Raw genomic sequence first — 27186 nt, 5'->3', positions numbered from 1 at the left:
ATGGCCTCACTAAAACATATATTTGAATTTGTGTTACCAGAAATGTGGTGCAGGTTCAGGAAGGAAAGAGCAACCATCTACATGAATTTCCCTTTGAAACAGTTACAAAGGAAAAATGGAGAGCAAAATACAAACTTATACATTAACTTTATCAACCTTGATACCATTGTAACAATTACAGAAGAAATGTAAAGGGCAAAATACAAATTCATATATTGGCTTTATAAACCACTTCGATATGATGTCGTTCATGGTCAAAACATGCAAAAGGATACATACAATGACATTCCAGATATGTCATTTCCAAATTTAAGTCACATGGAAGTTAAAATTACTCGTATATCCTACAAAAGAGGTCAGCACATGGTCGTATATCACACAGTTCACACTCGGGTAATTTCTCTAAAAAATCTCCTTCCCTCCCTGATATTAGCCCCCCCCCTCCCCTCTTTTTTCAGGCAATCAACGAAGTTTATGGGATTCTATCCTTTATTTTTGACTGTGTAAGAGCTATTTTAGTCAGTTTTTACGTTACCATATAGAATAACTCCACTCTCTCTAGCCAATGGCAATATTCCCTACCTGAGGCATTACTCAAACCTCCCAACAACATTACATCCCCCAGATTAGAAAAGTAGGCATCCTTACATCTCACCCACTACCAACTGAAACACTTGCAATTCTAGTCTCTATTCATGGTTAAGTAAGGTTTATTTTAGTGCATTTCTATGTTAGTATACATGATCAAATCACACAGAAAGCATTCTGTCATCGATTCTCCCCTTTGCATACACCACACAATGCAACCAAAACACCAGTAATACAAGTTGTTAAAAGCTCTGTTTAGTCAAATTCAGTCACACTTACATCTAAAACCACACCATATTATCTGTATAGTTTCGAGAATTTCCTCAGAGTGGCTCCATTCAATGCTCAGTTAGAAACAAAATGGAAAACTTCAGGGCAATGATAGCCGGTGAGTAACTAGATGTCATAGGTCTTACCAAGAAAAAAAAAAAAATTTTATCGGATAATACGAAATCTCAGGTTTCAAGCACTTGTAGAAGTATTGCCTTGCCAAAAAAGGTGGAGGGGTAATGTTCTAAGTTAAAAATCACCTAAACCCAATAGAAATTAAATTAGAAACCGAATATGAAGTGACAGGTGCACACATTAAGATCATAGGATGAAGCATGTCTATACTAGTAAAATAGAGACTACCAAATCAATCACAAGAACAGGACGAAGAGCTGTACAGAAAACTTGGACAAGAAGTGAACAATAAGCTAGCTGTCCTAATGGGAGACTTCAATGCAGCAGTAAACTGGGATACTATGAATTCTACATAACACACAAAGAGGACACAGGCTACTACAATTTGTCAAAAATAAATTCCCTCCATCAGTGGGTCAATAAACCAACAAGGGAAAACAACACATTAGATATTGAGCTAACAACAGAAGAAAATTTACGATCCAGTGTCTTAGTAGGCAAAAATATTGGCAATAGTGACTACAGATGGGGCTAACTGGATACAACTGAAAGAATACACAAGGACTTTAGAATAGTATGAAGCAGGGAACATATATACGCAATGGGACTCCTTTGTAGAAATATATGAAGAAATAGGACAAAATGTATACTACATAGAAAAATTTTACCAAATGGAAATTCACAACTAAATGGTTCTACAAAAAAAAAAAAAATAGATAACGCAATATGAAGCAGAGACAAAAAATTCAGTGGGTCCACAGCCTTCAATTCGTGAAATTTCCAAGCATAAAAAGTTAAGCAGAAATGCAGATAAACTATTTAGAAATGCCAAGAGCAATGAAGAGAAAGAGAGTGGCTTCAGCTAGTAAAGAAAACCAGAAAGATATTATTCATATGTAAACTGTAGATAACCAATCAAAAGCAACATCAGCCCGTTGAGAGACTCGGAGGGCAGACTACCACGGCAGCTTATTTCTCGAAACCGCCGTAACTTTCTCATAATCAATTAATCATTTCCAGCACTTTACACAAGTTTAAAATCCCTGCAAGTTTCATTACATTATGATTAAAATAGTGGCCGTATGGTTGATAACCAGAATTTGACCCTTTGCTTGACCTTGACCTTAGACTCGACCTTGACCTTAACATGTATTAATTGGCGTGGATTTTCATAAACTCATTACATGTATAAATTGGCGTGGATTTTCATAAACTCATTAACATGTATTAATTGGCGTGGATTTTCATAAATTTCAATATGAACCAACATTGAAGTCTCAGTGATAACGATGTCCAAATTTATAGCTGATTACGTGAATTAGACATTTTGCTTGACCGTTACCTTGACCTTCCTACATTTAATCATTTCCAGCTTTTTACATAACAGTTGATCCTAGTCAGTTTCATGACTCTACCATAAAAATTGTGGCCAGGAAGCTGTTCACAAACAAACAAACACACACAAACAACCAGGGGGTAAAATATAACCTTCCAACTTGGTTGGCGGAGGTAATGGTAATGATTTGGGAAAAGCCGAACAGATAAATGCATATTTCACAACTGTATTCACTAGGGAAGAATCAACGACTCTCCCTGCACCAGCTATCAAAAACGAAGGGTCGTAACCAATAAAGAGAATCACCTTTACAATGGAAGATGTCAAAAATAAAATAAAAGTACTCTGTAAATCTAAGGCACCAGGTCCAGATGATATTCATCCAAGATAGATAATAGAACTAGAAGAAGAGATAACCCCACACTTTTACAAAATGCTCCGAAAGACAGCCAACGAAAAAAAAGCACCACAAGGATGGAAACTAGGCAATGTTCCTCCAATTTATAAGGAAACGTGAGTGCGCAGGTGAGCTCTGGCGAGCCGGAGAGTGCTGAAGCACAGGAGAGTGCTGACACATAGGAGAGTGCTGGGGCGTAGGAGAGTACTGAGGGCGTAGGAGAGTGCTGGGGCGTAGGAGAGGGCTGGTGGGCAAAAGAGCACTTACTTGTTGGAAAGCGCTAACGCGCAGGAGAACATCGCTGCGCATGAGAGCGCAGTTGTGCAGGGGAGCACTGACGAGTTGAAGTGCTGGAGAGCGCACTGGTGCACTGGTGAGTGTTGTCGTGTAGCCATACTTTTCAGAGGTGCAATATGAGCAGGCAGACGATGAACAGGAGACAGGAACGGAGAAGGCAGGTCAGCGTGAAGGATGGTCTGGACCAGGGATGTGCCCTTTGGAGGGGCAAACATCCTCTGACGGGGATCACAAACGATCCACAGAAGAGTCAAGGGCCGAAGTCCGAGGACTATCAGCAGCATTGTCAGGAGAAGTTCCAGGAACAGGAGAAGGTCCAGAAACAGGAGAAGGCCCAGAAACAGGTGAAAGTCGAAGGCCGGAAGACGACTAAAGCAGAGGCTCCTTTGCAGGAGACAGCAGCAAAGATAAGGCTGAAGAGCCAAAGAGACGCCTTTTCACCGATGGTGAAGGGCCACCTCTAAGGCGAAGTGGAGGGCGAGCTCTACGAGATCGAAGGCACCCTCTAGCAGACGGAGGATCAGCAAGCTGACCTTTAGAAGCCGCAGGCCTCGGCAGATGAGTTACTATGAGTGAACTCCCTAAGGAGGAGAAACACTCGCAGGAGAGACAGATAAAGGATTTAGTTTCCCACTCGAATGATAAACAGGAACGGGGGAAACACAGTCGGCAGCAACAACTGGAGTATCTGAAGGAGCAGGAACGCCGGCAGAGGCCACAGAAGACGCCTCAGACACTACAACGTCGACGCATGACAGAAGATATAGCTCTGATGTCGACGACGGCAGTACACTAGCACAATGAATGATGAAGAGCAGCAAGGAGTCCTTGGAGGGCGGACCAGGATGCCCCAAGGAGGACCACACCTGTAAAATGTGAGACAAGAGACAAGGCCTCATCCGGGGGGAAAGGTGGGGCTGCTTCGCTAGGGAAAGCAACACCATCTCTCAAGGACTGGGGTTGGCTATAATAAAAAGGGTCTAGCTCCTACTCAATGGTCTCCCGGAAGAGACCGAACGAGTAGAAACTTTGGAGGAAGGTCGGGAAGTGGATGAAGAGGTCTTGGGTTTTTCCCATTTCAAAGAAACCTCCGAAGGAGAAATATCCCGCTTTGACTTCTTCTGCCGTCGCCCAAACCTTTCCCACAGGGAGGCAGACCACTCCTGACACTCATTACACCTGTTATCACTATCACACCGTTGACCTCTGCATGCAGGACAAAGGGTGTAGCGATCGGTGTCCACGGCTGACATGAAGGTTCCGCAAGGTTGACCTTCAAGTCCAAGGCAAGTACGCATGTTCGCGGAAGTCAACACGCACACACTAATCAAAGAGAAAGCACAAACCAGAGCAATTAATGGCAGTCCAAAAATAGGCGAAGGATGAAGAACAGCACCGACCGTTCACCAGTTGCCGTTCACCATCCGAGCCAAAAACAAAGTGAGCTAAATCACCGGTGTGAGAGCAGGAGTGGTAGCAAGCTAACCCCCCTACCCCCACTAACTAGCGGAAGGGGTGGTTAACCCTCACTAAAATTATATGGCTCGTCCTTTCACTTTTGTTAAGAGTAATAACCCCTAATAAATAGCGTAGGTTTGTATTCCAGTTACAGAAAAACTTGGCCATCCTCTTGTACTTCTCCCATCAACTCTTGCATTCATCACTTTCTTCTGCTGACAGCCATTTTCCATTCTCTCAACATTGCCAAGCCACCTCAACACATTCATACCCACTCTAGCTCATAATTTATTTCTTACACCTTTTCTCACCCTCACCACTTCGTTTCTAATCCCATCTTATCGAGATATGCCAGCCATATTCCTCAGATGCTTCATCTTGAACACATTCAATTCTGTCTCTGTCATTTTCATTCCCCACAACTCCAATCTATACATACAGTTGCTACAATCACTTTATATTTACAGTATTCCTAACCCTCTATTCTTTACCAATCCCTTCACTGTCCCCAACACTTTACATCCTTCATTAACTCTCGGACGTATATCTGCTTTCACTCCACCATTTGCACCAACAAGAGACCCCAAGTAATTAAACTGCTCCTCAAGTAATTCTTCATTAAACATGACATTCAACCTAGCACCATCCTATCTTCTCATGCATCTCATAACCATAGTCTTAACCACATTAACTCTGAACTTCCTTCTCTTACAAACCCTCCCAAACTCTGTCACTAATCAACCACAATAAAAAAAAAAAAAATTGAAAATGTAAGCAAAATCTACGATATTAATAAATAAGTGCAATGTCGTACCTAAGGAGATTCATCATCATCTCCTCCTACGCCTATTGATGCAAAGGGCATTGGTTAGATTTCACTAGTTGTTTCTATATTGAGCTTTAATTGAATACTTCTCCATTCATCATCTCCTACTTTGCACTTCATAGTCCTCAGCCATGTAGGCCTGGGTCTTCCAACTCTTCTAATGCCTTGTGGAGCCCAGCAAAATGTTTGGTGAACTAATCTCTCTTGGGGAATGCGAAGAGCATGACCAAACCATCTCCACCTACCCCTCATCATGATCTCGTCCACATATGGCCCTCGAGTAATCTCTCTAATAGTTTCATTTCTAATCATGTCCTGCCATTTAACTACTAATATCCTTCTGAGGGTTTTGTTCTCAAATCTACTAAATCTATTGGAGATTGTTTCATTGTCATACCATGACTCATGTCCATAGAATAACACCGATCTCACTAAACTGATATATAGTCTGATTTTTATATGTAATTTCCGGCGATTTGATTTCCAAATTTTACTTAACCTAGCCATTGCCTGATTTGCTTTTTTCAATCTTTTACTAAACTAATTCTAAAGACCCTGTATTGGAGATCATAGTTCCTAATTACTTAAATGATTCTACTTCATTAATCCTTTCTCCTTCCAATGATATTTCATCTTCCATTGCATACTCCGTTCTCATCATCTCTGTCTTTCTTCTAATTTATCTTCAGGCCAACCTCATGTGATATTTCAAGCATTCTAGTAAGCAAGTATTGCAAATCCTGTGATGTTCTGCTAAGAACAACAGCATCATCAGCATACTCTAGGTCTGCTAAATACTTATCACCAATCCAGTCCAATCCTTCTCCACTATCTCCGACTGTTCTACTAATTACAAAATCCATGAGGATGATAAACAACATAGGTGACAACATATTCCCTTGGAATGCTCCGCTGTTCCTGGGAAATTCCTAGGATAAGACTCCATTAACATTAACTTTGCACTTGCTATGCTCATGAACAGACTTGATCAAATATATATATTTACGAGGAATTCCATAATAATGCAGGACTCTCCACGAAATTGGTCGGTGCACGCTGTCAAAAGCTTTTTCATAGTCCAATAAGCCCATCAGAAGTGAATTTCTATATTATACAAATTGCTGTACAACATGTCTCAAAATGAAAATTTGGTCATTGCAACTTCTACCTTTTCTAAATACTGCTTGTTCATTTCTCAGCTTTTCATCAACCTTTCTCTCCAGTCTCTTTAGAGTAAGTATATTATATATTTTCATAACAATTGACAAGTTTTATGCCTCAATAATTATTGCAATCAGTCAGGTCTTCATTTTTTGCCATTTTCACCAACTCTCCTAACTCCCATTCATCAGGTTTTGCCTCTATGCAAAATTCTACAAAATAATCTTGTAAGTAGTCTGGATGTCACTTCATTTTTGGCCACTATCATCTTGGTAGTTATTCCAGCGTATCCAGGGGATTTCCATCTCTTTAGCATTTTGAGGATAACTTCGACTTCAAACACACTGAATTCATTCATGGGCACATCAAGATCTTCATCAGTTTCAGGTATATCAATCAATTATTCTCTTCATATCTCCTATGCATGACCTCACTAAAGGGTTCTATCGAACGTTGTCTTCTGTTGTTATAATATATCCATCTCTCTTTTTCACGGATCTTCTTCTTTGCCCCAGTTGCGATTTCATTAATAATTTTATGAGCAATTCTTACACCATAGCCACTTCCTCAATTCATAGCTTTGTCAGCCTCATCTGCTTTACTGTCCAAATATTCTCTCCAGTCATTCTTGGCTTTTCTTTTGACCTCACTATCAATACTGGGATACTTAGCATGCTCTACCTTGTAATTTTCATTACTTCCTCGAAAACTTTCAACAACTAATTTCTGTCTTTGTCGCCTTTTTATCGTATCTTAAGTATCATTTGATATCCATGACTTTCTCCTTGTAAATGTCTCAAGACTTCACTACCAACTAACTGATATATATTCTTAATATTACCCCATTCTTCATTAATTGTCTGCTCTTCATCTCTCAGTCTCTCTAAAACTGAAAATCGATTCCTACATTCAATTGCAAATGTTTCTCTGTGCTCTTCTTCTAAAAACTTACTTGTATCAAACACAGGTATTCTATCTACCGTTATGTTGGGTGATTTCAGTTTTGATTTCAGTGTGGCAATGACGAGCTGGTGATCACTACCAATATCTGCACCTCTATAGCTTCTTACATTTCTCAAAAGTCCTCCTTCTCTCTTTATTAATGGTTATGTGATCTATTTGATTTTTGTAATTCACAGATGGTGAAGTCCATGTATCTTGTGGATGTTCTTGTGTTGAAAATGAGTACCTCCAAAGACAATATTGTTTGCAGAGCAGAAACTTTTGAAATGTGCTCCATTTTCATTTGCAACTTCGCCAAGACCCTCGACACCCATCCCATTCACTATACCTTGATTATTTCTTCCAACTTTAGCATTGAAGTCGTCAATCACAATTTTCGTATCTTTCTCTGAGATCTCATCTATTAAACTCTGCAGTTCTTTATAGCATTCATCTTTCCTTTCTTCAGAGGAATCATTTGTTGGGGCATACCAAATTATAATACTCATATTGCACTGCTTTGATTTGAACTTTGCTGGTAACAATCTACTATTTGCAGCACTCCATTTGGTTAATGCCTTTTCTGCTATTGGTGGCATCACCATTCCTACCCCTTCTCTTCCAACTCCATTTGATCTTCCTGGGGAGATATATACATTGCCTTGGTCTAAAGTTTCCTTACCAATTACCTTACAATGTTTTTTCACTAAGGGCCAAGATATCCAAACTGTATTTCATAAATTCATTCTCCACTTGCCGTAACTCCCCAATCTGATTCATAATTCCAGTTACCTATTTTCAATTTTTCTTTAGTATTTATAAACCGGGAGATTCTTAGCACCCTGCTACACCCAGGACAGGGGGCCATTCTTTCATCTTCTCTATCCATGACTTACTTAATCCAAAGAGGATTAATTGGCTAGATATATCAAAGGATAGCCAGTTCCTTGTGAGATTAGAAAAATAAAATGCAAATAGCAAAGAAATGTGGTCATCTGAGTACAAAAGTTCACTTAAATGACGTTTCTCCTTTAAAGTTAAGCCATGCCTAATCAATTTTGTCTTTTTCATTACTTTTGAACAAAACATATACAGCTAACCAATATAAGGGAACAGCGAATTAATTTACAGTAGTTACATTTTAAGCGAAACACAAAATCTGAGACAAAATTTACGAGCTGAAATACCAATAAGGACATAAGATCTAAATTGCACTCTGATTATACTATTGAATTCCCATTAGCTGTCACATATTTGATGAATCTAGTAATGTTATTTTATTGTAAATGACTATAGTGCTTGAATTCAATGGGAAAAATTGTGTTAAAGCAAACCGTATGTTGAAATAAATAAGACTGAAACCTTTGATAAATACCTCTTCATGATGTGTGTCCCCAGGCCCAACAGTGTGTCGTCTTGAGCATAGATATTTATCCATCGACCGCTGGTTAGGTTCATCTGTATCAGATTCTCCACTGATATCTGTATCACCATACTGAAAATGAAAAATTACTTCAGTAATAACAACTCTGTGCTATTCAATTCTCAAGATAAACAATCTTAACTCTAATTTTATACTGGGTAGCTCACACACCTTACATCATACCTTTCTCAGACACATACAATTACTAAAAAAACTGCTAATAAACTGAAATGCACAAACTGGACATAAATGAAACCAAGGTGAAAATTTGAATTTTAATAGTAATATTTCTCATTTCTATACTTAACTGATGTTCATATTGCTTTTCCAGAAGATTGATTTAATTTATCTTTAATAGGAAAATTTTGAGATTTTAAATTTTCCAATTTTCTCCCATTTAATAATACATCCAGCTAGTAAAGGAATGGCCATTCTAGCAGTAAGTGGTAAATGATGTGCCATTCTTTTGGTCACCCAAGTTTCTAGTTAAAACTATCCCTTATTGCTTGATAACACAAGGCAGTGGGAAGAAGGTTGGCATGCATATGAACATCAAGTGAATGTAGAAATAAGAAACTTTAAGTTTACGTCTATGAACCTCTCCGGGTGTTCATATTGCTGACTTCCCCACTCTAGTGAAGATGGGATACCAGTAGATAGGATGAACTTTATCAAAAGCATGATACAGTAGTTAAGATTTACTACCCTGGTCTAGATTACTTTTAACACACCATCACAAAATACGGTTTGAAATGTAGAATTCCAAATTTCTTAATAAAGCTATATAAAATGCTGGACTGTAGCCAGTCAAAAAAGATTTCTTTTATTGATACCAAATAATTTATTAAATTTAAATCCCACATTTTTAGATAAAGGAGATAAAAATCAACTGAACTCAAAATTAATTAGATCATGGCCTTGCAGCCACTATGGGGCCTAAAGCCTAGCAATTTCCAAACCGAACGATAATTCTTTAGGATAACGTATGGTGAAAATTAACTTGATTTGGTAATGAACTGCTGCTAAAACACTTTCTAAAGAAAGGTTACTAGAAAATTTAAAAGAAGTAGATGGCCTTCACTTCAATGACAATTATTAGATTTATACTTAATTCTTTGAGAACTTCTGTGACCAAACTTCAAATTACAATTGATATTATTTTTTGGTCATAGGGTGAACAATAGGGGAGTCACAACGCACTCTTAGGAAGCCAACAAAAAACCAATGCTACTGACTACCACCTATCCCTCGTGCCTGGTGCTGTGAGGAAAGTAGCTATCGTAACTGGTGACTCAGTCCTAAGGAGTGAGTGCTTGGCCAGACTGACTGGCTCAGTGTCAGGTGACATTGGGGGGGGAGGAGGGTAAGGTTAATAACAAAGCCACCAAAAGGTACCAACACATAACAGCATTACCACATACCACCTTACTCTCTGGGGAACTGGTGACGAGAAGAGAGGGGCATGGGTAGAAGGCAACTCAAGTCACAAGGAGTGAGTGCCTGGTCAGTCCGACTGGTCTACTATCAGACCAACATTGGGGAGGTTATCACAATGCAGACCAATGATGCTTGGCACCAATACCAGAACTACTAAATGCAACATGTCCAACATGAGTGACTGACAACGAGAGGGTAGGGGCATAAAATAAGAGGCAGCTTAATCACAAGAAATGAATGCATGGGTCTGGAACACCCAATCGATTCCGTATTAGGTGACAACTATGGGAGGTATCACAATATAGTACGAGGTACCAACACAACAGCAACCTCCTGCCACCTGACTTGGGGAATTGGCGCCAAGAGCAGGGAACACGGGTAGAATGCGACCCAATCACAAGGATTGAGGGCCTGGTCAGACCGGTGGTCTCGTGTCAGGCCATAATTGGGGGTTATCACAATTCAGGCCAATGGTGCCAGCAGCAAGAACAGCACTACTAATGGCTCCCTCTCTTGCATGAGTGACTGAAATTGAAGGCGGGAGGCAAAGAGTATTGGGGCGACAAAGGAGAGTTTCAGTGGCATGACACAACATTTGCCCTCCGGCTAACACTTGTGACCGGAGTGCAACTAAAGGAGACATAAACACGGGAAATCAATGGACAAATAGTCAATCAAAGCTATCTAACTCTAACCCAACATGACTAAACAATACCCAGGCTAAGCCACTTGAAGCCCAGCCAACCAAACCCAAGAGTATGGCATCTTAATCTAAGCTTAACTCTACGTACAGTTGGCCCTCTTTTATTGCAGATTCTTTCTTTGCAGTTTCGTTTTTTCAAGGCCAAGAACAGTTCAATACCTATTAAATAAATACTCATAAAAATTGGGATGAAATGCAAGCTGGGCGATGATTTCAAATAGCCTGCGCTCCTTTACACTGGGAGCACTGCGTGCTACAATGAATTATGGTTGTGAAAAAATCATTGGTTTTAATGTTAGAAAAAAATACCTAACCAATTGTCAATTTTATTCATGTTTCAGTATTTTTGTTAACCAACATGTGGCCCTTCCAAAAAAATGACTTGATCTGTTACTGTTTCTTTTAACAGGTAATGACAGCAAGACCCTACCCCCAGTAGGGAGACAAGTTGAGGTACTAGAATAGGAGTAACATTACATTATCCTGTACCCATTTACATTGATGGTCAGCCTGGTGAAGACTGTTAATAGCAGGTTTGCTATGAGATTCTAGTTAGAATTAAAATCAAGTAGAGAAGCATTCTGCAGACATTTGACTGTGCATATTGACAGTAATTCCCAAGTGTGAGGGATTTGACAAAAACTGAATTAGCCCAGATAGTAGACAGCGGGAACGAATCTACATCAGACATACTCTGTGTATCCTGTTAACCCATAGAATTGTTGGAGTGACGTGAACATTCCTCTACCTTATAAACTACTGTGAACTTGGTATAGTGATCCAGCAATGAATAGATTCTCAACAATGATGCAGTAAAACAATTTAAGACATTTCTTAATGATGTTTATTGTATTAGTACTCATCAAGTTGGCCTTGTTTGCAGCATACATTGTTAATAGCATCCTTGACGTTAAAGAAGTGGCTTTACTGCTAACTATAAATAATCCTAAGTTTCTTGACCCATACACCTGGTATGGCATCTACAAATTGAAGTTTAGCCTTCATGGTAGAGAAGGGTACCTTTTCATTTGCTCTCGCTAGTGTGTTACAATAATAGCATAACTACCTTTGAAACACCCTTGACAAAATATGAAGAATAAGATATTTGAATACGTTTTAGTCTATTAATTTCACTCGAAATACCTTAAACATAACTTAAATCATCATATTAAAGTATTGTATTTTTTTTCACCCAGGAATGAAATAAAAATTTTTTCCCCTTATTCTTTTAAACTGGAAGTATTTCCTTCCCCTGTAGACGTCCCCTTCTCAGCCACTAATTTAGTCTTTTTTTTCCTTAGTACCATTGTTTTTTCCCCTACTTTTTTTTGGTCCCTCTACTAATGTTTAGTACTTAAATAATTTGGAAACAGCTTACCTCTGATCAATATTAAGCAACTACAGTTCTAGCTGGGTTCCCTTGCTCAGTATAAAATCAAGGGGTGGTGCACAGTTCTCTTAACATGTTACCGGATTTTGGGGGTATTCCACCGTTTTACCATTTTGAGAGAGAGAGAGAGAGAGAGAGAGAGAGAGAGAGAGAGAGAGAGAGAGAGAGATATTTGAAGTTTTCTGGTATCCTGACATCAAATAATAGAGAAAACTAATACTGTAATGATAGTTATAAAAATTTATTATATGAAAATTATGACAGCTTATAACACATTGATGCTTATATAATACTATATTAACTACATATATATAGTAGATACTTTGAATAAGTTAAGAAATAGTGTAAACAATACTCTCTGTTATTGATTTTTATGTGTACCAGCTGATCGCAACACGCAATATACTTAATTGTTATAATACACCCAAAATTTAAAACAAAAGTACATAATTGTTTTATTAAAAAAGGAAAAAGAAAAAGAGAGAGAGAGAGAGAGAGAGAGAGAGAGAGAGAGAGAGAGAGCTCACAGGACAAGGCAACAAGCAAACTTCATGCTGCCCATGAAGAGAGCCATGGACATCAAGAGGGAAACCTTGGCAAGAGAAACAAAAAAATGCCTACATCTCCACAATAAATTTCAGAAGATAAGGCAAACCAGATCTTGTCACCACCTAACTACATGACAGAAGAGTACATGAGGCTCAAAAACTCTATTGACAGAAGTGAGGGAAGCCTGGAAAAAAGAACTCTTCAAAAGAGCCTCAAAACAGGCGCCTGTAAAATGAGTGTCAAGACTGTCCATTAAGACTCCTTTCAGGCAACCATGGAGGGAGACCAAACCTCCCAATGGAGCCCAAAAAGAGACAACAATGCAATGCCACCTGCTTCCACAAAGACTGAAACCAGAGGGGAAAGGACACAAAGAGACAGCAACTCAGACCCTGAAGAGATTGATCTAGGACAGTCGACTATTTGAGACACTAGTAAAGCGGAGTGAGAGTCGCAATGAATGCCAAAAGCACCTGCATGGAAACCAGCGCAACAAAAAGCCACCTGCTTCATGAGAGACCGAACCAGATCCCTGAGGACAAGAGAACCAGAAATCTTGGGAAGTTTCACCTAAACATGATAGTAAAAAAAAAAAAAAACACACAGGACAAGCTCCTGTTCAGGAGGAGAGGGCCCGAGAAAACCGCTTAGACTTGGAAAGCCATGAGTTCAAAAGATCTCGAGCCTGGAACCAATGTCTGAAGACCAACCAACCTTGTAACACTTGGCAAGTGGAAATATTTCTGGCTCAAGCAAACCATCATAGACTCAAAAGAGAAACCTTCCCGACCGGAGAACCTTCTGACAATTTCCAAGCAAGAAGACAAGGTACAAAGAGATCCTGGAGGAACCGGAAACAGTCTTACTGAAAAGATCCTTCCTCTGATAGATTTCTTTGAAGGCAATTTAATCATAGCCTCAATAAACAAAATACTACGACGCAAGGCAACCTGCCCCTACACAACACGTTGAGTTCTGACCCCTACCTGTACTAGGCCAGTGCCTACCTCAAACCTCACCTAACCTTATGGAATCAACACGGGGCCATATGGTAACTTATTGTCAGGCACCAGCCTGGACTGGAACATTCCAAGGCATACGCCATGTCGAAGTTCACAACCCTAGGGATCTGCTGTACCCTTACCCGGGTACTGTACAGCCAACAGGTACACGACGAACGCTCAAAGAGTATCAATGAGGTTATTAGACATCCTAGAAAAGGCATACTCAATATTTTCTGACAGTTTTAAAACTTTCACTGGAATGACTTTGTCTAAATAAGTAACTTCAAGAGAAATAAACCTACACTCACTAGGGTATAAAACCAGTATAGAGGGATACTAAAGGCAAGAAATGGCAACTGCATAGGATGAAGATACCAACCCCTTCAAAATTATAAATGAAAAGTTGGAACAGTGGAAGCACTTATTAACCCGGAACAACCAGTAACCCCAACACAGGAAGGCTGATGACAGTGCAACTCCAGGGCCAAAAGCCGGAGTTCAAAATACAACCTACAAGGAATTCAACACTAAGTAAAGACAATTTCCTTATGAACCCTTTGCCATGTAAGGATTTAGGTGTTTAACAAGAGCACTCACTTTGATAGTACCAAGCTCGACATGAGTACCACAGGAAGCAAAACATACACTTTACCTTTGTAATCAGCACATTTATCACATGGTTCATACTCCCTACAATTTATGCAGTCCACAGAAAGAGTCAGTTCCTGACCAGATAGAAGGGGATAATTGCAGAATTGTTCCATGTAGAAAATTGTTTTTCAGTCAGATTGCATAAAAAAAAAATTACACGAATCAATGAAAATCCCCACAAGGATATCACAGAAAAAACACTAATAAGGTAACTGGTGTTACACAACAACCAACAAACTCCTGAAAAATGAGGGCTCTGTGCTAAAAGAAAAATGGAAGTGTAAAAACATCAACAGAGTGTCAGACTGTTAACACTTCTGAAAAATTTTCTACAATCAATTAACAGTGAATAGAAAGATTTTTCAAAAGAAAGGTATGTTATAGTAAAATAGAAAAGTAAATGCCTGAAAAGTTTACTCTATAATCAGCAGTAAAATAATAAACATGGAAATATTGGTTATCATAGAATATGTGTATGTACATATGGTGATATATCTTGTATGGAACTACCAATGAGGAAGTTAATAGCTACTCATTCGAAGGTACGATTCAAGATAATTTAGAGAAATATTGCTTATTAGTATACTGTAAACCTAAAAAAAATTTCAAGAATTTTTGGGCATTATTTTAACTACTAAACATTCACTTTATTGATCATACCTTTTCCAAGGAGTACGCTTGATATGGGTCATGAAGAGGTGGTAAATTCAAGGGAAGAGGTGAACATGAGAAAAGAGGCACAGCAACAGCAGACTCCTCGGTGTCGGAGACAGGACTTCTATCAACAAAACCTGAAAAAAAAAAAAAAAAAAAAAAAAGGCTGGTTACATAGATCTGAGGAATGCTTTGAAACAAGACACACGACAAGCTATTGTCATTTTTTGATAACTTTTTTACATGTGACTTTGTTGGAAATGAGACTAGAAAACCTGAAATGTCAATACAGTAATGAAATAAGTGATTGGGGTACAAATACTGTCAGATACAGATAATGCTCTACATAATGGCAAAAACTTTCTTATAAACTTGATACTTATCTGGAAAGTGTCAAAGTAGGCACTCATTTTTGCATCATGAAAAATGGAATTCTAACAATGATATTTCAATACTAACCTACAGTTCATCTGGGTTCCTCCTCAGAACTCGCTTGTATTAATGTTTATTATAAATAAATCAAGACTCCAATTTCCCGACACTCTAACTGCCTTTTCCCGCAGTATGCGATTAACAAAATTATGGTATTGTAAGGTAAAATCACATGGGCAGGTTTTCAGAACACAAAGTTGAATTGCATTCAATGACCTCCTGACATCACTTATCAGTGGGGAGGCGACTATATGAAACATAGGTGAATATCAAAATGAAAAATTTTATTAACAAAATTAAATTCATTTTAATGAAAGTCATCTGCAGTTCATCTGGCTAAATCCCACATTCTGAAAAAGGAGGGTATACGATGGAAAGAGATTACCAAACTTACAACCTAACCTACAAATTTCCCCAAAAAACCTGACAAGGATTTTTTTAATTTATATTATCTTAAGGATGGTCACCGAAAGATGGAGAGGGACCCTTTCCAAATTTTGAAATACAGCATAATTCCCAATTGAAGAGAACTCAAAAGCCAAATGCTACGAAGACAGATAAACCAATAGCTGTAGTTGTTGCTTAAACCTCCCCCCCCCCCAAAAAAAAAAAAAAACCTACAAAACATTAGGGAAGTTTCAGAAGTCATATTATCATGAACACTAGCATGAATCTTATTATATCAGTTTTGGTTACTAACACATTAACATTGAAGGATATAGCATCCCTGGAGAAAGGTAGCCCTGGCACTCTAACCCCATGATGGAAATAGGGAAAGTTCTTTCTAAAACCCAGCCTTTTCTAAATTACCTCAACTTGCTTACTCAGAAAAAACCTATTCTCTGAATTACTAACCACATTAATCTCCTAATGAGATATGGAATAAATTAGGACTTTTTGTCATGAAACAATTCCTCACTATAAACCTGATCAAAATAATCAATACCATTATTTAAACTGCAAAGCCCCATTGTTGGAAAAAGCTTGCAATCCACAAACACGTCCAGCCAAAGCCAAAAAGCTAACCAGAAAGACATTTGTGTTGCAAGAGCCTGAAGGACAGGCCTTCCTAAGGCTTTATAAAAATACTAGAATAACCACATTATGAGTTCCAATAAACTTGCCTGATAACTGAAGGTTTTGCAATAGCAAAAAAAATCTAAATAAACCCTCAATAATGTTCGACGAAGATGAACCCAATCTAAGATGCATGAGAACCCCATTTAAGAGTCAAATTATAACTGAAGGTTTTCCAACTGCACAAAATCTGAATACACCCTTGATAGTATTAGATGAGAATAAACCTAATCCAAGACGCTTGAGAACCTCCTTAAGGGGCCTGGCCGCTATGCCAATATACTGTAGGTGGTATAGGAAGAAAAACAAAATCCTGAAAAAATTAACTGAGCTTCGTATTGCAATGGAGAATGCTTAAACAAAATATTTTGTCAAATTTCCTCTTACTTCCATAGTTCCAGGGTAATTAGTAAAAGCAACACAATAAACCAAAAACATTGTTCCCTACAAGAAATGTAGTATTCTTCTGTTATAGTAAATTTTGATAATCATTACATTATAATATAAAACAAATTGTGAGTAATGGCATCTGTATAGATTCCATGACTCAAAAGACGATGTATTACACAGCAATTACGCCCCTTCGGCCTTCAGTCCTAGAACAAACCTCAGAGAGTACACATCTGACTTAGACCTCTGACATTCACTCGCTTTTACTTCTGTTTTTCTTGGTTTCGGCAAGAATTTCATCGTGCCGAAGAGGAAAAGACAATTTCAACATTTCGCTTACATAAGGAAGAAGAAAATTTGCTCTAATAAGAGTTCAGAAGTGGGTAATATTGATGATATTAGCAGAGTTGGTGAAGGAGAGATGATGAAGGATCGACGCTCTCGACTAATGAAGAAAGATATTGAGCAAAGGTATCTTTATTCATGATTAAATTAGGATAATAACTTTGGTTTGGTTTATTACTATCCAAAAAGGTACATAAAATTCATAATAATCATGATCTATTAATAATGTCTTTGTAAAAGTACAAAGAAAAACTTTTGAATGCCCATATCTCAAAACTATACTTATTGACCTTCAAACTATCTTCTCCCTTAGTTTTAAAGATAAAGCATTGAAATTTGGTGTATAACTTAGGAAGACGATATAAAACAATCAGATTATGTCTTTTTCCAATTTTTGTTTCCCCTGATTTTTAAGGTTTATTTTTTACCATAAGGAAAATATTCATATCTAGCAAAAAAATGACTCTAATAAGAAAAACTCTTCATTTGACTAGAGGTCTACGTCATGTCTATATAGGATAGTAATCCCAGGTCTTAATATTAATTATCAAGGGAGGAGATAAAATTTGAAAAACACTCATTTTCAGGTCAGAGGTAAAAATCCTATGCAATTTGGAGATGTCACAAGTCAATTTATTAAGTGGTATGAATGTCCAAGTCCTGTCCTTAAAAAACCGCATTAGCCGGCCCCCTTAAGTATCGACTTATAACCATTCCTAGGCAAAACAAAGAGATTCTTCTCATAAAATATGAAATGCCAAAATATATTGAATCTAAAATAATTTGTATTTTTTCCTAACGATACAAACCTTGAGCTCTTTATTAAGGAATATACTTTCGGTGAAGCTGGAAGACTAGCCATAAGACTTTTAGTGGAGGGGGACAGGTGATGGTGGGACAAATTTGTATAAAGAGCTCAAGGTTTGCAGCGTTGGGAAAAAATCAAATAACTTTAAATTTGTCATTTGTTCTGTCACTAAATACAAACCCTTTTATTCCTTAAGGAAGATTTTTCCCCTAAGGTAAGTGAAAGTTCTGACCACCTGGCTGGCTTTTGGCTTGGGATTTACCCACTAGATCCGCACACATACAGAGGAATACCTAAACACCTCGCTAAACTCTGTGCAATAACACGCTTTAGCAGCCTGAGCAATCTGTGTGATTGAGTGATAATAGCAATGTGTCTAGGTAAGAATTCTCAGATGCCCTAGGATTCTTTGAACCAACTATAGACATTACCAAGTCCCACCTTGCCAAGGGGGTATGGGGGCATAAAAAATATATGTGCATATACCAGGTTACACAAGGGAAGAAGTTATACCTGCAGACAGCAGAGGGCAGCTTGCAGCATACCATAGAAGCTGTGCTGTGAGAGGGGAGAAGATGAAAGAAAGAAGATGCCAGTTACTCTTATCATTCATCCCAGACTTAAACCCTGGTAACACCTCTCTCCACTGTCTGCTACTTGTCCATCAAGAAGCTTAAAGTGATTAAACCATCAATCAGCCCTCCTTCTTCACGGTAGTTAGGTTACAGACACAGCCGCGAAAAGGGAATTTTCGCGAATAAATGCTGCTCTAGGGTGGACTAACTCCTAAACCAAAAAGTAACTGCCTCTTGCCACGAGTGGGTGCCTGAGCTGATGATTAACACAGTAAATACTGCCTAATATTGTTTTAATTTGATTTCTACAACAGTTTATAATCATATTATTATTGTTATTATTAATAGCCAGGATACAACCCTAGTTGGAAAAGCAAGATACTGCAAGCCCAAGGGCTCCAACAGGGAAAATAGCCCAGTGAGGAAAAGAAATAAGGAAAGAAACGATATGAAAAAAATTAACAATAAACATTATAAAAACAGAATCAACATCAAAACAGATATGTCATATGCATTTGCACGTGCACACTACGCACTGGACACAGTAAGGTTACAGTTCAGTAGTGTGCTAAGGTACAGTTTTACCAAGTCGTCATCATCACCTTACAGTTTTGTGTAAAAAAAAGTTGTTCCTATCTAGTAATACAGTAGGGTCCCGAATTACACGTGTTCTAATTACGCGATTCCTCAATTACGCGATCGATAGTTTTTAAAAATTAATTTTCCTGTATCTGCGAGGAGCATTCTAAATCCGCGAGTCAAGCACCGGGAAGCGTAGGAAATCTATTGTTTTCTTAATTGTATTGGGGGGGGGGGGGTGATGGTTCCCCGATGTCTGAGAAAGGGGGGGGGGAGAATGTGAGAGAAAGATTTCTGTTCAAACATTTCAAGACTAGTTTTGGATGAAAAATGTTAAGGTTTGCCCATCTGTTGTGTGAACTTGTCGCTAGGCCTAGCCTAACTGTCCAACACCTATATGTATAATATTCCATATTTGTACTAATTAATTTTTATACTTACGTTGTGATTATGGTGAAAAATCCTTATTCATTAAACTTTAAATTAAAAACCATCAAAATAAAGACTATTTTTTTATCATGCTACTGCCAAACATGTCACCACAACCAAACCCATTACTTTGTTTAGTACGTTCCATCGCCGATCATAACGAACTCGCTAACCAATTTTAACATCTGTCTATAGGCTAACTTTTGCGGCAAAAGATATCTTACCAGGTACTATGTAATAATAATGTTATAATTAATGTTGTTTTATTTATCCTTAGAAAATCAAAATATATGAAATATGAGCAATTTTGTTTCGTGTTTTTTTTTTTTTTCCTAAAATAAAAACGCCTCTTAAAAGGAAAATGTTTTTTTTTTACGTTTCATCGTCGATCATAACGCATTTACTCCTGAAAGTGATATTGAAGAGCTTTTACTAAAGATGTTATTATAAATAAAGATTATAAATAGGTGGTAAAATATCTATAATTAAAGTGTAGCAGCATCAAGAAATGTTGGGGTTCGCCCTTTACATAAGAATGTACTGTACATTGGATTAGACAGAACGTAGAAAAAATCAATTAGGGAAAAATCGGTATTCGATATCCTCTTCATCAGCATCGTCAATCGGGCTTTTTATTTTTTTTATTCTCAGTCGCTAACTAGTTATCGCACTGCCAAGATCTGCACACATTCCGATAATTCACATTTGAAGGTTTTCTGGGAGAGGATGGATAGAGAAAATACCGAACTATATAAAATGTTTTTTTAACCTGTTAAGCGTCACCCACGTGATAAACCGTTCACCACGATCTACTCGGTACCGCCTTCAACTGTATATTCCGTTCATGACTTTAATTGCCTTTTACAAGCCGTCAGTCTCGTGATGTTACTTTACTCGTATAGTAAGTATAGGATCACCACTTGGCAACACTCTCAGCATATGGGGACTGTGAATAGAAACTTATATGATGTCTGGCAACTATTTTTCTGAAGGTAGCTTGATGTTGGAAAACTGGTTTCCTATCAGTGCGCTCGGGCGTTCATGCATAAGTGGTTATTTGTTGTTCCTTTTGTAATGAACGGTCTAAAGAGGAAGGTTATTTCTTTAGATGAAATAAATGATATTCTTGTTGAGGAATTTGATAATGAGAGCACAAGTTCTGAATCCTCCAGTGATGAGTATATTGAAGAAACAAAGTTTTCTTTCGATGCCGAAAGCGAAAATGACTTCTCATTACCGAATGACTGGACAACAAAATTTCACAAAACTATAAAGGGAAAGGAAACGCCGAGAGAGAGAGAGAGAGAGAGAGAGAGAGAGAGAGAGAGAGAGAGAGAGAGAGAGAGAGAGAGAGAGAGAAATAAAGTGGATAAATAATGTACAAATGTATGACGAACATATTTGAAAACTATACAGGAAACGATATGAAGAGAGAGAGAGAGAGAGAGAGAGAGAGAGATGAGAGAGAGAGAGAGAGAGAGAGAGAGAGAGAGAGACCTATCCCTTTCCTTTTGTTGCTTATCCAGGCGTAAGATTTACGATTGAAGATAAAAAGAACCCATTAGAATATTCAGTATTATGTAGCCATTTGAAATTAAATAATAGTAGTTTTAATTGTTTTTTTTACTCAACCATTTAATTAATATCCCTACTTTTAACTATAATTACGAATTATAAGCATAAAGAAATTATATTAACTTTGAAAAATTATCATTAGTGAAATGACCGCTCAGGGCAAAAAAGCGTGATTATCGTACAGCAGCCTAGTGCACACTTGCGCCTACTGGCCGTGTTTACGTGTGGGAGTGTCATCATGGATATACAGTACTATACTGTAATTTTTAACTATTGCTAGATACTGTATCAAACCTTGAAAACCCTTTTTTGTTTTTTGTATCTATAGGAAATAATTCTACATCTTTCGGAAAATACTGAAAACAGTAAGCTATGCATATTACAGTAGTAAATACTACAGTCATAGAAAATTATCAAAACTTTAACAACTTTTTATTGTTTTATTTATCCATAAAAGAAATTTTGTACAGTATTTTATAAAACATCTATAAGAAGGATTTCTTACAGTATTGTTAAGATAAAAGCTACAGTATATATATATATATATATATATATATATATATATATATGTTTTATATATATATAATATATACATACATACATACACACACACAGTGTATATACAGTATATATATAGCTAGAAAGCTAGAAATGGAGTGAAAAAAAAATTGACGGGTAGGTTGCTGTTTGCCGCCATGATGTGTTTCGAAATACTGTATACGAATTTCCAATTACACGAGGCCTTTCATCGACCAAATTCTCGCATAATTCGGGACCTTACTGTACTATACTGTAACCTAATACTCATTGATACTGTAGTGTATATTTCTCTAATGTATGTACAGTAATATCAAATATCACTACAGTGCATCTGAACTGTACTTACTTTAATTGTTCGGTGTTTTCGTTCATAAGACTCGTAGCCTACATGTTTTCTTGTAGCATGACGCAACTTCTTATGTAATGTCTCTCGAGCAGCATGTTATATCTATACTTTCTTAAACAGAAATGCAGCTTACTTTGTGAACTAACTCAATATCTCAATAATAATTCTTTTCTTGAAATAAACAAATAAATACAGTGCATTCGATTATTATGAGAGAGAGAGAGAGAGAGAGAGAGAGAGAGGAGAGAGAGAGAGAGAGAGAGAGGAGAGAGAGAGAGAGAGAGAGAGAGAGAGAGAGAGAGAGAGAGATTCTTTTGTACAAGTAATCTGTAACAATATTTACATATTTCATAAATAAACTGAAAAAAAAAAATAAAAAAAAAAAGAGGGAGAGTAATAAGATAGAATAGTGTGACTGGTATACCCACAAGCAAAAGAACTCTACCCAAAAGAATGGAAGATCACAGTAGAGGCTATGGCACTACCCAAGACTAGAGAACAATGGTTTGATTTTGGAGTGTCCTCCTGGAAGAGCTGCTTACCATAGCTAAAGTGTCTCTTCTAAACTTACCAAGAGGAAAGTAACCACTGAACAATTACAGTGCAGTAGTTAACTCCTTAAGCAAAAAAAGAACTGTTTGTAATCACATTGTTGTCAGGCGTATGAGGACAGCAGAGGATGAAGAAAAATAGGCCAGGCTATTTGGTATATGCATAGTCAGCGGAAAATTGAGCTGTAACCAGAGAGAGAGATTCAACGTAGTACTGTCTGACCATCAAAGGACTAAATAACTCTCTAGTGGTAGTATCTTAACAGGTGGCTAGTACCCTGACCAGCCTACTACCTGCAAGAAAACTATGACAGGCTCTAACATATTGATGATGATACTGTATATATATGAAGAGGTTTTGAATAATTAAGAAATTATATAAACGATATGCATTGCTATTCAAATGTATATTTTTGATAGCGGCAGATCAAGATCAACTGATTGTTGATTGTTTGGCACCCAAAATTGAAAACAAATTTCTAAATCATGAATTTTCAAAATGCAATAATGTTGTCTGCTTAAATAATGATCAGCTGATGAAATTGAATGATGCAATTTTGTTTTTGTTTCTTTTACCAACATGAATCCACAAACAGCTCACCATATCTTGCAATATATTGATGTTAATTTCATTCTTAAACTCAGGGTTATTGAATATAACAATGCATAGTTAATGCAGGTAATTATTTAAGTAAAATACAGTTCATTTAGTTAAAAGAGCTAAGATGGGGACTTGATTGTCTCCAGTAGACAGACTTAGCATGAACCCTTATGGGAAAAAATTGTTTTGTATCCGCGATTTTGCCATATACGGCTGTTTTCATAAACTAGTTGATCAGGTCAAATCTCCCTTAAAAACTTTACTCCACGTCACGATTATAATTTCCAGCGAGTGAAAAAAAATTCTAAATCAACCTTATGTAGCATATTGACCTTGCTGCCTGTTTACACAGCCACATTATAGGTAGTAAATTGGCCAAGGCACCTACCACCCGTTGAGATACTACCGCTGGAGTTATTGGGTCCTTTAACTGGCCAGACAGTACTACACTGGATCCCTCGCTCTGGTTATAGCATATTTCATCTTTGCCTACAAATACACATTCTCCTCTTTTCTCATACACTTGAAAACACTGAAATTACCAGACAATTCTTCTTCTCTCAAGAGGATAACTACTGCAATTGTTCAGTGGCTACTTTCCTCTTGGTAATGGTAGAAGAGACTCTTTAGCTATGGTAAGCAGCTCTTTTAGGAGAAGGACACTCTAAAATCAAACCATTGTTCTCTAGTCTTGGGGTAGTGCCATAGCATCTGTACCATGGTCTTCTACTGTCTTGGGTTAGAGATCTCTTGCTTGAGGGTACACTTGGGCACAATATTGTATCTTATTTCTCTCTTCCTCTTGTTATTTTCAAGTTTTTATAGTTTATATATGAAAGATTTATTCTAATGTTATTATTGTTCTTCAACTTCTTGTAGTTTTTCCTTATTTCCTCTCCTCACTGGCCAATTTTCCCTGTTGGAGCCCTTGGGCTTATAGCAACCTGCTTTTCCAACTTGGGTTGTAGCTTAGCAAGTAATAATAATATTAAGAAAGAGTTGCCTATTATATTTAGTAGAGCTCATTTCTAAAAAAATTATTGTATTGTAGTAGGTCCTCTGGTTACAATGGAACACCATTTCTATGAAAAGTTGTAATTTGAGTTTTGAAAAACAGTACAACTAAACTCCCTTCAATACAGTACTGTAAGTAAGCTTTAAAATCACTCACCTACGTTAAAGCAATCCAAAAGTCATAACCAAGGATATGAAAATACTTTTTACAATATGAAAACATAACTAGGACTAAAACAATGCACAAATACAGAATGATAAAATTAAACAAAAAACTAATTCCATGTTTGAAACTGCTGTGTATCCATGAAACATTGTAAGTCAAAACTGCAGTAACCTAAGGACTTACTGTTACTTTATTAAAATAAATAATATTGTGTTAACCTATAGGCACCACTGGCTCTTATAAGTAGGTATATTTTTATCCAATACTTCATAACAGAATTTATGAATCCTATATGAGGATATAATAATATCAGAAAAAAAATTATATATATTTTTCAGATTTCTTTGCTTCTCAACCAAACAATACCCTCAACTATTGAGTTAACAACCTAGAACATAAAGAGCAACTACTCCATTGATGAGTCTTACCAGTAGTTATAGATGACTTTCTCGGATGAGTAGGAACAACAGGTAACGTTTGAGGGTAGAGGGATATTGAGGGAGATGATGATGCAGATGAAGCTTCTGCCAACTTCTCCTCCAATAGGTGATATATGGCACTAAGGTGGTCAAATCTTTGTCCATGAACAGACTATTGAAAAAAAGAGAGACATATTTTAGACATCAAATATAAAAACATACATAATACATCTTTGGCAGTATGCTAAAATAAAACATCAAAGAAAACTGAAAGGGTGATGTACAGGAATATTAAGGCTATAATAGTCTTTCAATTAACAATATAATACTAATCATAAGCTGGAATATCATTGTAGAGTTAGTATCCTGGACAAAAACATTGAAAGATGAGAACTAGCGTTTTGAATAAGTATAAAACAGAATACAAATTAACTAAATTGTTTTAGGGAGTACTGAATTTTATGTAAAATCTTGATACATATGTAGGATACCTCACTAGTGATAGCAGGATCAGCTGACTGAACACACTGGAGAGTAGGGAATTTGATAATTTAAGCTGGAGACCTATGGTAAATTATGTTGGGACTTGTGACCTGTTCAACTTGAAAAACTCAGCCTAAGGGTATATTTTATTCTTATGAAGGGAACTTAAAGTACCCACTTATAATTTTGATTCTTATCTTTTATTTCCCAAAAACAATATAGTGAATACACACACACACACACTACATATAAAAAAAAAAAATAATATATATATATATATATATATTATATATATATATATATATATATATATATATATATATATATATATATATATATATATAGTATATACATATGTATGTACATATATGTACATAAACATATTCACTCATACACATACTGTATATACATAGGAAATAAATGAAATACACACACAATCTATGGAAAATTAAATTTATTTTAAGCTCCCAAAGGGACCATCTCCTTTCCTCTTCAGAAGAGTAAGGACAATGGTACCTTCAGCTCAAAATAAATTTCATTTATCATTGATTGTGGCTTATTTCATTTATCATAAAGATGGATAATTGTGAATTCTAATTACATACATACATATATATACATACATACATACATACATACATACATATATATATATATATATATATATATATATATATATATATTATATATATATATATATATATATATATATATATATATATATATATATATAGTAGGGTCCCGAATTATGCGAGAATTTGGTCGATAAATAGTCCTGCATATATGGGAAAATCGCATACTTCAAAACATAACAGGAATAATTCCATTAGGGCCATGGTAAACAGAAAACCTGCCTGTTCAAATGCATTTACCACCCATTTTCATTTGTTTCTATGTACTATACTGTTTGTTTTCTAATATTAAATTGTTCTGATAAATGGATTAAAGAATTATTATGTATTAAAGTTTTAATAACTTGAAAAAGGTTAAAATTACAACCAGGAAGGGTGTAAATACCGTATATTTCCCCTCATAACACGACCTATAATTAGTAGTAATTTTAATGACTAAGGCATATCTGTTTTATAAGACAACTAGTGAATAGCAAACTATCACTGTATCGACTAGCTTTTGTTGTATTGTTTATTTCGTTGTTTTGTTTACGATCATCTCAGATCATAGCGAAGAAATGAACGCCTTTACAAATCTGTTTATGTTATTTTTTGCAGCAACAGCTATCTTACCAAATATTTATTATATGATGATTTTGCTATTGCCAATGTTGGTTTACTGAATTTTTCTTAGAACTTCGAAATGCAGTCAAACCTCTAGCTCATGAAAGGAGATGCAAAGAATTTTTCGACTCGGATCACGAAAAATATGTTTCGGACAACGAAAAGCAGTTTGGAGCTGGAGCTCGACCATATCCGAGACGGATTTCAAAATTCGCACCCCGACAGCCCGTAAAGTAACTACCGTCCTCCTGCGTTCCCATTGGTTATCTCCCCACTCAGATGCTAGTTACCACCATGAAATCCTGCTCTCCTATTGGTCGTCATCTACTCTACTGTATCTCATCGTGCATCTACGCATCGGCGTTCCTATGTCTTCTAGTTCCTGCAATGGTATCGTACA

The 27186-nt window shown here is 36.9% G+C and overlaps 1 protein-coding gene across 1 annotated transcript in view; it reads right to left on the bottom strand.

The window, feature by feature from the left end:
- The window catches only part of LOC137618147 (serine/threonine-protein kinase SIK3 homolog), a 267259-nt gene that overhangs the window by 91400 nt on the left and 148673 nt on the right, over window positions 1–27186 (bottom strand). The window contains exons 9-10 of the mRNA XM_068348177.1: window positions 15228–15358; window positions 8786–8905 (exon numbers count right to left, since the gene is read on the bottom strand). Of these exons, the coding sequence (XP_068204278.1) occupies window positions 8786–8905; window positions 15228–15358 (251 nt within the window). The remainder of the gene's footprint in view (window positions 1–8785; window positions 8906–15227; window positions 15359–27186) is intronic.

This window comes from Palaemon carinicauda, chromosome 24 (genome assembly GCF_036898095.1).
Source record: "Palaemon carinicauda isolate YSFRI2023 chromosome 24, ASM3689809v2, whole genome shotgun sequence".
NCBI classification, from domain to species: Eukaryota; Metazoa; Arthropoda; class Malacostraca; order Decapoda; family Palaemonidae; genus Palaemon; species Palaemon carinicauda.
Note: the sequence above shows the minus strand (reverse complement) of the source record. Positions and strands in the feature narration are given on the sequence as shown.